General features: G+C 34.5%; 1 protein-coding gene across 7 annotated transcripts in view; it reads left to right on the top strand.

Annotated features, from left to right (window-relative positions):
- LOC145694914 (isoaspartyl peptidase/L-asparaginase-like) overlaps nucleotides 1-12849 on the top strand; it is a 61674-nt gene that overhangs the window by 41961 nt on the left and 6864 nt on the right. For all 7 annotated transcript variants that reach the window (XM_081771674.1, XM_081771671.1, XM_081771668.1 and 4 more), the window contains exon 5: nucleotides 6391-6518. In XM_081771674.1, coding sequence (XP_081627800.1) covers nucleotides 6391-6518 — 128 coding nt within the window. The remainder of the gene's footprint in view (nucleotides 1-6390; nucleotides 6519-12849) is intronic.

Raw genomic sequence — 12849 nt, 5'->3', positions numbered from 1 at the left:
ATTCTTTAATAACCAGGAAAAGAGAGAGCTAGCATACAAAAGACAAATACAATCACATGACACGTTCAGCATGCCCACCGTTTGGTTCTATGCATATCCTTAACCGTGTGACCAGTGCTTGTGCACTCTGCGAAGCATAGTTGGTGATATTTGTTCACAGGCCGCAATGATTCTTCTTTTCAGGTAGCCAATGTCATTAATTTTACACTGGTATACAATAGCTTTAAAGTGCCCGCAAAGATAGAAATCCAACTCAGTTAGGTCGGGAGATCTTGCTGGAGACTCAACTGGTCCATGCCGACCTATCCAGCAACCGGGAAAGTGTTCATTCAGCCATCGATTACATTACGGTCATAATGCGTCCGTGCCCCATCTTGTTGCCAATATTGATGAAATTACCCTTCCTCGTCCAACAAAAGTGGCACAAGGGTGTTTTCAAGCATATCTCCATATTGTGCAGCATCCAAGGTCCCATCAATGAAAACAGGTCCAATAAGTTTTTCATCCCATATTCCACATCACACCATTACCTTAACTGCACCTTGCATCTTTGATGCATCTATCCAATTAAGATTTGTATTAGCCCAGTACTGGACGTTTTGATTGTTAACCTCAAAAGTTACATAGAAATTTGCCTCATCACAAAAAACAATGTTATGAGGAAAGACTGGCCCAACGCCTACTGACAAAACTCCACTGGTCTATCAGAATCATCCTCTGACAGTTATTCAACTGTAATTTTTAAGGGTACCACTTTTCCCTTTTTAATATTCTTTGAACACTTTTGACTCTTAACATTATGATCATTTGATAGACATCGCACACTCTTCGTAAGACTTTACACCAATACACCCAACACAATTCCTGATGTGCCTGGATCAGTTGCATTTCGTGGTCGTCCTGATCGAGGTAAATCATCATTTCCTGCTGCACTAAGTTTGCGGATTAGTTTTCGTACAGCTCACCGGCTCGCGATTAGGATGTAGCTCTTTGAAGATGGCTGTTATTATTGTTGAACTGCGTCCTCCAGCCAAAAAAATAATTTCGATTCTTGCCTCTCGAGTTAGCATCCTGTCCTACCTACAAGAAAAAAGTAAAGAGACAGTCGGTCACCGTCTATACAATGTTCCACACATAACAAAATTTAAGTCTAAATGATAACATAATCTATCCCAAATCCATTCACAACTTCAAAACTGTTGCAGATTTAAAAAAAAAGTATTTCTCGGTACTGCGCAAAATGTTCGGTGCTGGGCTAATACAAATCTTAATTAGATAGATACAAAGACGCAAGGTGCAGGTTAAGATAATGGTGTAGTGTGGAATATGGGGCGAAAAACTTATTGAACCTGTTTTCATTGATAAAACCTATTGGGCCTATCTTCATTGATGGGACCTTGGATGCTGCACAATATGGAGATATGCTTGAAAACACCCTTGTGCCATTTTTGTTGAACGAGGAAGGATGATTTCATCAATATTAGCAACAAGATGAGGCACGGACGCATTATGGTCGAGATGTAATCCGTGGCTGAATGAACACTTTCCCGGTTGCTGGATAGGTCGGCATGGACCAGTTGAGGGCCAGCAAAGTCCCCCGACCTAACTGAGTTAGATTTCTATCTTTGGGGGCAATTTAAAGCTATTGTCTAAAAGTGTAAAATTACGTTGGCTGTCTGAAAAGGAGAATCGTTACGGCCAGTGAACAAATATCACCAACTACGCTTCGCAGAGTGCACAAGCCCTGGTCTCACGGTTAAGGATATGCATAGAACCAAACGGTGGGCATTTTGAACATGTCATGTGATTGTAATTGTCTTATGTTTGTTAGCTTGGTCTTTCCCTGGTTATTAAAGAATACGTAATGTGAGATGTTACAAAGCTTGTTTTTCAATTTATCTTTATCCTTTAATTCGAAATTTCACACATAACATATCCTAAATTTATTCACAGCTTCAAAACTGTTGCAGGTTTTGGAAAAATAACCTTACCGTTGTGTTTCTCTTCTAACGAGGATGTTGTTTAATATGTCACACGATCATGTTGCTATTTAAAATAAACAAGGTAATTCCAAGATGGCGGACAACAACCTTAAACACGTCATAATGTTTTGTCCCTCCCACCAGCATTGATCGAATTGACTTCGGATCGACTGCGTTGCCAGTTTCTCAAATATTTAGCCCAGTCCAGATTTTGCATTTCACTTAACAAAATATTATCTTTCAATTACTTCGGACATTTGGACATTTTCCAATATGGTGAACGAAGAAGTTGTGGGATTTTAGTATGTCATTTAAATAATTTTTGCCAACATCTATGTCAAATTTTAACTTGTTAATAATTACCTTCTAAGTTCAATAAAATTGTAAATCAGTTTGACGGTAAATTTCGGAATTATAGAATTTAGAGCTAAATATTTCTAAAAGTATGCGTTTTATGAAAAACTAGCAGCGTTCACCCCGCTTCGCTGCGGTCACCCCGGAACGCAATAAACTTTGTTACTTAGATAATTTTTACTTTTTCGCTTTCAAGTGATATGATAAAAACCATAGAAGATTGCAGTAAATCTTAACATTATATCGCCTGTCATTTATGTTAACCCGCCCCGCTTCGCTGCGGTCATCCCGGTGCTGGCATATTGTAAAAGTGTCTGTAAAAATAAGCAAATCAATTAAAAAATTTTAAACAGAAGATTCAAGCTATTTTCCGCTGTATATCGCCTGTCATTTATGTTAACCCGCCGAGTGACACGGTCATGCGGGTTGCATATAAATACGTTTATTTTTACCTATGATGAACTAATAACAAAGGATTTGTGGACACCTGAATGGTCAATTATCTCAAGACACTGGTAATTAAAAATTAAAGTGATATGATAAAAACCATCTAGGGTCCAAATCCTAGTAACCCCCCAAAAATGAAAGAAATTGGTTCAGCCGTATTAGCGTGATGAGCGGACAAAAAATTGTACGTTCTCTTTTATATATATAGATTGTTTCTCTATAAAAAATATTGTGTTATCTATGTTCTATAAAACGACACTAGGTTTATTTCTTTGTGTTCAACCGTAGTGAGGATATTGCTATATTTATCTGGGTATTGTTCATTTGGTACTTCCGGCGGCCATTTTCCAATATGGCGGCGAAGGTCACGTGGGATTTCAGGGGACGTCTAGTATGTTGTTTAGAAGATCATTCCTGACATCTGTACCAATTTTCAGCTTGTTACTAATTTGTTCCTTACTTTTTGGTAATTTGACTGAACTATTACTTGCAGTCTGAAAAAGAGTAGTGTTGGGGTAGGACCCTTAGCACATCAAGGGGGAGGGGGTGTCATAAAAATGATAGAAAACGGTGATGAGGTATGTATGTATGAAGCATCCCGAGTTGCTTCAGTAACACATGTATATATATTGATCTCCCAAAACAAATAAATACTTATAAATTAATATCAATACAACGCACATACTGTACTAAAAATGTAAGTGTTTGCTGGGGATGGTAAGCACGTTGTAAAATATTATTTTTACAAGAAAAAGGCAACGTAAGAAAAATTCAACATTTCGTAAGGTTAACATTTGGCCAGTTAGCCTTTTCGTGCTAATTTTCACACACATGTTTTTTATGTATGTATTTTTTTTTTTCGTTAATGCCCTGTAATATAATTTTCGTCGGAGGACGCGTAACTTACGATTATCATAGCATAAGTGTCCAGGCACATATATTCGGTAATTATGAAAATTGCACTCGTTGCAAATACGTAGTTTAAGTATTAAACCTGAGTCCTTGCTCGTATTATGGCATTTCTTAAATTTCTGAAAGCCTTAACCAAATATGAAGCATGATTCAACTTTAACAGTGACAGTGAGTTTCCATAACTTTCACGAAGTTTCCTGCTAGTGCCCACCAAGGTGTTTGCTGCAAAGCACACAAGTTCAGTTGATAATACTCCATACATGAATAGGAACTTGCCACCGTGCTTTGTCATTCCTCTTCCAATTAAGAGAGGATGATCATAAGACAAAGAAGAAGCGATGTATTTTTCGTTTTCTCTCCTTCCATTTCAGTTACGACAAGGTGTGCTTACTTCTCCCACAATATGCTCCAATACAACGGAGTCCCTTTGAGGAGAACACATTAGCATGAAAACTAATAAAAGAAACCAAGTAGGGATTATGACGTGGTGTAACGTCATAGAATTCCAGGATAATTTTTCTAAAATTCGTTCGGTTTTAATACAATATAATGCACATTTTCTTGGACTCTTTTTCCGTAATCTTTACTGCTTGCTATCAAAATCACTTAGGAATGAGCGTTAAATTTAACTTTCTCATACGGTATGGATTACTTCCCTCTCCCGCTCGTAATTATATATATATGTTTCATGATAATTTCCGGTACTATTGTTCGATTTGATGTAATAGAAATGGAACTGAAATCAGCAAAGAAAAAGTACTAGTATAACTCCCTCTACCATTTTTTTTTTTTTTTTTTTTTTAATAAAAGTTTCGTTGTAACTCGTTCGACTTTGATGCAATATTATGTATATTTTCTTCCACTCTTTTTCGCAATTCCCAATGCTTGACAATAATAAAGTCAAGAATGAACGGTGAATGCCCCTAAAGTGGTATGGATTACTTCCCCCTTACCTCGCTTCCCTGCTTGCAAATTAAAAAATAAAACCAAGATATCTTTCTTTAAAATATTAGATTTTCATGAAATATAGCGTTACTTTTCGAGGCTTAATAGTCATTTCCTCAACTTGGATTTAAAATCAATCGTGAACGAGAGTATATCTCCGTTTTCCTTCTTCTCCAAGCTTTAAAACAAATGTGTTTTCTGATAACTTATGATGTGAAAACGACTTATTCAATTTTAACACAGTGTGAAATATGTGTTATTGAAGTTTTCACATAATTCCCACTCTTGCAGTTAAAGTCAAATATCAGAACTCACTGTTGCGAAGATATAAATGGAAATTATATAATAAGTTTCGTACAAAAAAGTACAATTTTGTCGAATATAGCCTTTTTTTCTGAGAATTTCTAATCATCGGTATTGCTTGGAGTTGAGGGGGCTCCAATAATGAGGGAGCTCGTTCTCTCCAATTTTATATAACGTATTTTCCTGAATATTTATTAAACACACTCAGAATTTTATACAACAATGTGTGTGTGTTTTGTCGGAGATTTAGACTTAATTCTACAGTTCGGGATTGAAATTAGTGAAAGGGAGGATCGCTCACTTCAACAATTCTTAATATGACTACTTTTATTCCACTTGATTTTGATACACTATGACTTGCTGTCTCATATCATCATAAACATCCGTTCATAGGTTAAGCACAGTAATAAACTGACAATTGTCGACACTTATATGAAACGTGTGTGTGTATAAGACTTCTTAAATAATATATGTATATATTATCTACATTCAAATAAGTTAAAATCGAAATGGAAGTCATTTGTTTTCTGATTTGTGTACTTGAATTTACTCGTTTTGGTATTCGAATATTTTTGTTGACTCTTGTAAATTTCACTGTGGTGAAGTTTCCTTTTTATTATTATTATTATTATTATTATTATTATTATTATTATTATTATTATTATTATTATTATTATTATTATTATTATTATTATTATTGCATATAATAATATGTCTCTGTCTTAGTAAAATTATTAATTTGCATGTTTGTATACCACTGATTAGCCAGAGGAGAGCAAGGGGCGGATGTTCTCAGTGGCATCGACCGCCCTCCGACTGCCTCCCAGACATTTGTATTATAATGTAGGCCAAAACTATTATTTTCAGTATACAAAATATTAGCTGCCCCCTTGAAAATCCGCTTGCTTCCCAAGAAATTAAAACTGATGTCGTCACTGCTGCATACCAATAAAAATGGCAGGAATTAAGATCGGATTACAGTGTCGAATGTAGAAACTTCAGTACATGTTACAATATGATTCCAACAAGGATTTATTATACGAATCTGAATCTTACCTATTGTTTTAACTATTGTGTGCTCTTGCATGTCGTTTTAACAGTACTATTATGTGCTCTTGTATTTAATGTGGTATGCATTTTCGTTTGATTATTCCTTCATAATGACATTCGAAAAATTCGGTTTTAATTTGTATGTATAAATAACTCAGTCGCTCAATCAGTGACCAGCGATAATGAAATTGTCCAGTACATATACTAAGCACAGCATTCAGACTAAAGATTCAACATTATTGTTTTCTGCATTAGTAAGAATTATCGTATTTCTTTGAGACACTTTGTTTTTTAATTATTATTATTATTGTAAATACATATGAAATTTAATTTAAGTGTAAAAGTAAGATTTTCCAATTTGTTTTGAAGATGGTTTTCCAACTTAGACTTCATATAGGGCCAATTCAGAGCTTAGCACAGTAGGAGCAGTTGCAGTGGATGCTGACGGCCATGTAGCTTTTGCTACATCTACTGGTGGGAAATCTGGAAAACGTGTGGGGAGAGTTGGTGACACGCCTGTTCCCGGTACGTTTTATTTGTTACTGTATATTTACTATAGTTTAAAGGTAACATCATAGCTTTATAGAAAGTGTAATCTTGATTTTGCAATGGAACAAATATGATTTCTTTTTCATACGAGAATGAAGTACTAACTGCTATGCTTGAATATATAGGGTTTGCAGCATTGTACTACTCTTTGGTTATTGATTCGCTTGCTGTTCGCTTCTGTGAGAGAAAACACCAATACCTATGGTTAGTTAGTCAATAAAGAATGACAACTAATTTATTACTCATCCAGGACTTAGGCAGTGTCCAGGTAGATATGACCTTCCCAAAGTAGATTCCACTAACTATTGTAAATAAATTTGTATAGTCTGGGTGTTGATGATGTAATTGTATTGCAACGATCATTTCACTAGCTTTTCCGCCATCCACTTCAGAGGAACACGGTATGTTATCTTTTATACAAAAACGTTGTATTCAACAATATTAAGCACGTGCAAATATTTTCATCTGTTTCAGTTCGAAACTAATGGGAAACTAAAAACCACATACATTATTAAAAGAAAGACATCGTAAGCTTCCTCTTCCCTCCTTTATTATTGAGTTGCAACAAAATTTGTGGTCATCAGCTGTAACTTTTTTGTTATTATTTTTTTTTTTTTTTTTAATTTTAGTGTGCAGTAGAGAAGTGAAACTAGCCTTATTTTATTTGATAAGTGTGAAATTTTCTGTGGACGCTTCTAAAAATATAAATCAAAATGCCATTATATTCAGCTTAAGATATTAGTTAATACCTAATACTAGAAGACACTAGTTAATATCGAAACTGTAAAGGAATAAAGGAAATGCTGCGAAGTGTAAGTCCAATTTTCATCTTCAACTTAGTTAAATGTTAGTATTGGCAGATCGAAAATCTAAACTTAGATATCGTGATAAAAAAAAATACTATGGTAAAAAAAAATCTTGCTATTGGTATTTTACATAAAATTTTATATATTATTTTACCATATCTTATTTAAGTTAGGAGTAACCTCATTAAGTATTGTGTAAAGAATGATTTGTAAGTATAGATGTTGTCCAAATATGATTTTTAACCTTATAGTTTTTCTTTGTTACTTTTAAAATTGAAACAGATTCAGTTATGGTATTTATTTTGTATCGTTGTGTCTTAACATTATTATATAACAGTGTACATTAAATGTTTTCTGAATAAGCAGACGGAAAAGCAAGTGAAATAGATCTCGAGATCGAATCACTTTTTAAATTAATCGCTTGTTTAAAAACTTAGAAACGAAACCCTTTAATCAACATTAAACCAGTGTTCCCACACGTCCGCATATCCGCTTTAGTGCTCCGTCATCTGTTGTATCGTTTCTTTCGTTGTGTGTGTTTTTTGTAGTGTACTGTGCAGTTTTTAGTGCTTATTGTTCGTTTGTTTTTACTGTAGTGAACAATACAGTTATTTTTGAGTTCGTAGATTGTTTATTTTACTATAAATCCGTATTTTTCTATATTTTCTGATAATCCGACCTTTTTTGCATTCCCCAGTCTCAAAGGTAACGGATTAGAGAGATTTTACTCTCTTTAGAATTTATTTATATAACAATAAATGGCAAGGTAAGAAATAATTAAGCAATATAACGTAGATATAAGTCATAATATAAGTTTCGACGTAAATTAGTTCAGGACTGTTCCGTATGATGTGATAAAGATATAAGTAAAATAAAGAGAAATGCCTTACATAATTTCATCACGCAGTAATACAGTAGAGTTGTAAAATTAGGCGAAACCTGTAAAGTTGTGTGCAATTTATTTTACATTATAAGAACTAATGACTAATATTTACAGTGTGTTACAAAATTTATCTAATCACATAACTGTAACAAGACGAAAATATTGGTATAACTATCAAAGTGAAATCTATTTTAAATTTATATTAATATATATAAATAAATTACTGATTACTACTAATAAATGATTACAATATCATGAAACACATAATTGTAAAATTGAAGATTATGCAGACACAAATTACGAAATGTCAGGAACATATCAACACATTAACTTTTGTTTCAACACTTCGTTTCCGAGCACAGTTTTATCGATGACTTTACGTTTATCCAAATTCATAAACAAGTCGCTTTCGACATTCATTAACACCAAAGGCATAGTAAGTTCTCACTTAAAGATAATCCAAGTCGTTATATATATAAAACGGTATATAAATTACTAAACAATCCAGACTGTGACAGGAGTTCATATAGAATAGGAAATGCGTAGGACAGACATTTGAAACATCTCTTTTTAGTACCACAGTAAGTTTCACCCTTTTCTCTTTTATCTTCAGATGTCACACTTTCATTTGAATCATCATTATTATTTGTACTTCTCGTAGCTTTACACACTTTTCACTCCGAACACAAGAAACACGGATCTGTTCAACAACATCTTCAGAAGTTCTCGGTCTACCTGGTGATTTTGCTTTTAAAACACTATAACTGACTCAGTTTTCACAAACCAAATAACACACTGTGCTTTCTGTTGCGTAGTACACATTGTTGCTGAGTTGCTCTGCACCGCACGCCTGGCTGGACTGAACTGAAGAAACAGAGGAAGAAAACAGCACTGGTGCCGTTTCAAGGTCAAGCAGACCTGCCAACTGCAGGGTAGCCAAACTTGGAGAGTTGATGAATCAAACAACACAAACTACAATATGTATGTCACTTTGTGCAGATTCTAGAAAACATTAAAACTAGGGAGTTCTTTTTCAAACACACTGTATTTCTGATCATGCGACAGATTTGTGGCCTCGTTGAAGATTGTTCACAAGGCATTTTAATCATCTTGGGAATAATTTGTTCAGGAAAATCATCATCTATATCGATTTCTCATTCCTAAAGTAAGTTTTTACATCTTTAACCAAGAATTTACACTTGTCATGCAATCTTCTAAAATTTTTGTCAGTTCTTTTTCTAACTTCGCCTAATAATGCATCTCCCGAATTCCGGGCCTTTGCATAGTCTAAAGGACTTACTTAGCAGAAAGATGGACACAGAAGAAGTAAGTGAAACAATGTCTAGATGATTACAACTATAAACAAATTTTCGAATTTGCACCACTGTCCAAGAAGAAAGAGCGATATAAATTTTATTTTGCAATCAAAATTACCTGTTGCCACAATACTGATAAAAATGCAACAAATTTGCCAGATTCAGCCCGATCATAATGTGAATCCATTATGGATTGATAGAGCTTTGTGTTTGCTCTACTACCTATCAGTACCTATCTGTTTTGATCGATGTAGCTTTCCCAGGTATTTCTTTGTGTGTTCCTCCCATACGATAATTCTCTTGTATAAACTGTTTAAAATGCAAGTGGATTTTTCCACAACCCCGAATAAATTTCTGCTTGGAGGCACTTTACAGTAAACTCTGCTATAGCTAAATTCAGAACGTGTCCCATGCATTGAATTTCTATGATCTCAGGGTTTTCTATCTTCAGATATGCTTATAGGCCATTGTAGCATCATTTCATATTAGAGGCTTCATCAAAAGAGCATGCAACCACGTATAAAAGAGATATATTGAACCTTTCAAGTTCTGATTTTAATTGTTTAAATAAAACTTCTCCAGAAATATCTTCTATAGTTAAATCAACAAGTCTTTCATAAATTTTTCTCTAGAGAACGTAATGAACACAAAAGCTACTTGGTCCATCACTGCTATATTTTGAGTAGTATCTATTATAACATATATTATGCTGTCTTTTAAATCCTTTATAATCATATTTTGCCGTAAGGATCCTACTACTCTTATCATCTTATTTATGAAAGCTTTTTTCCCCAACTTTTCTGCTTCTTACCGGGTTGATTCCCGATGGGGGCACTCGGTAGAAAAAGTGTAAAAAGCTTTTTCAGGCCAGCCATCCTGATGTATAGGTCCTGATGTCATGTCCTGATAATGAGGTTTTTCCTGGGTTTTCCTTATTTACACCAGGCAAATGCCAGGGTGATATATAGTTCCCAGGTCGCTTCGTTCCTTCCCTTTCCCTGGATAGTGTGCACGCCGAGGGACGTCATCCCTCATACGTGACGGCCTAACATGGCCATAGATGCTGAAAGCTGTTGCGTTTAGTCGAAAAATAAAAATGTGTAAAATGTTTGTTATAAAATCTGCGTTTTAAAATGACAATAAGTTCGTGAGATACTTGTAACCGGGTGACCTTGGCAATACCTGTGGTGGAGGTACGCGAGCTTTCCGCTGTGTGTCGTTAGTTGTCGCTGCAGCAGGCTGTTTGCTGCTCAGCTAGCGAGCGGCATATTTTCACCTAGGTACTGCAAGAGTGGAGTTCGAAATTAAGTTTCTCGTAATGTGATGGTGGGAAGTGTGAAATGGAGTTGGTGATATTTAAAATATGAAGATAGGAAACGAATGGAGTATGGCTGTAAGGAGACAGAAGTCTTATACTGACCACTAAATTGCTCGGCAAGGAAACAGGTTTGGAGAAAAAAAAAAAGAAAAAAGGAAAAAGAAAAAGGAGTGAAAGAAAATGAATGAGATAGCTTTATGATTTCCTTTTGAACTACTTATTTAAATGAAAGTAGCAAACCTTGGTCACTAATAAATTGGGTAGAGAATTTCCTATATTATCTCGCGTTTGGATAAGAATAACTTTATTGTGTTTTAAAATTGGGGATTTTATATTTCAATACTTTGGTGTTAAACAAATCCTTGGTCAAAAAAAAAAAAAAAAAAAAAAAAGGGGGGGGGGAAGAAGATTGTATCTTCGCTCTTCGGGTGTTAAATTTGAGAAATTGATTTACTTAAAAGGAGGTCTTTCATTATTAAATTTCGTACATGTTAATTTGTTACTGAATTACACAATAAAGTTTGTTAGTTGTTATTTGAATTTGGGATTTGCAGTGATTTGGAACAGATGAGAACCTATTCAATCCTCCTAAGGTAAACTATCGCGCTCACTCGATGTGTGGACGTTAATTGTCGGTACTGGTTGTTTTAATTTAGGGAATTATTTGGCAGTAAAGGTATTTAATGCTATTTATATTCCTAGTGGTTAAAACAGCTGGAACATTATATATGTGTATTTCATTACGCAACAAAGCCCAGAAATCTAAATCCTTTTGTGCTTCTTTTTTCTTTTCAAATCAGCCATTCCTTTTCTCTTACTATCGGCAATACACTGATTTACATATGTTCGCAATATGACATCGTATTCTGCAATAATTAATACTAATTCGAGAAAATTGTCATTTCCTTCGTTTCTCAGAGAGAGTGACGCTTCTTCATTGCCCTTATAAGCTAGCTAGACCTTGTCATAAAAAATAATGACGTAATATCTATAAGAAAAAATGTAATATCTATAAGACGTTGTGCAATTTTTTTTTCTTGTCTCAATATCCTTTTCTCTTTCCATTACTTGTTTAGTACTCAGAAGTGTCCCTATATCACCTCTTTACAACTTTGAAGTGCCGCTGACACAGAGTTGTGATGGTAGGATTTTCATGTTGCTCCACTGCTCTATAAATATGTTTAGCTAAAACATCATGTCCAGTAATAAATGAAGAGTCCCTGTTCTCTGTACTGCCAAATGCCATACAACATACAGCTAAAACAAAACGCTCTATTCAGTTGTGCTGAATACGATAACCTCTTCCTTTGGATTTTTTCACCACTGGGTAAGTCACGGTAGAAAGTTTACTTGGATTAAAAGGCAAGCTTTTACTTAGTGCATCCAGTTGACTTACTTGAATGGGATGTTGCTTCCAAAAGACTCTCTTAACTCTAATAGGGTCAGAAACGTTCGGGCAGTAGAAAATTTCCCAACCCATAAGCGACTTCACCTTTGGAAGTATTTCCATAGTCATTGACAAATCTATACCCACCAACGAAGATCTTTGTGAAAAGTAAGGCAAATTCATATCTTGAGAAATACTGGTTGAGGATTGGATTTTCGTCTATGGTACTAAATGAAGATTCCTTGGATTTGTGCTCGTGTCAAGTAGCTGTGGATACCTCTGTGACGTCTGTGTTGCAGTTCACATTAACAGCTGTTAAAGAAAAATATAAATAAATATTGCAGACTAATTGAGTACTGTATAAAATAATGCTGTGGACTACAATACAACCTACAATATGATTTACTGTTATCTATTATATAATATTGAGAATCATATTCAGAAAAATATTTTTAAAAATGTAATTATAGAATTAACAATTAAATTAAACAGATAAGGTATTAATTGTGACTGGATGCATTCGGAAGAACGATAGAGTTGCTATAATTCAATATAACAACTTTTAGAAAATAACTATGTGATTTAATTCAGTTTTCA

This window comes from Thermobia domestica, chromosome 9, assembly GCF_964235325.1.
Source record: "Thermobia domestica chromosome 9, izTheDome1.hap1.1, whole genome shotgun sequence".
NCBI lineage: Eukaryota > Metazoa > Arthropoda > Insecta > Zygentoma > Lepismatidae > Thermobia > Thermobia domestica.
The sequence above is the reverse complement of the archived record's forward strand: the minus strand, read 5'-3'. Positions and strand labels throughout refer to the sequence as shown.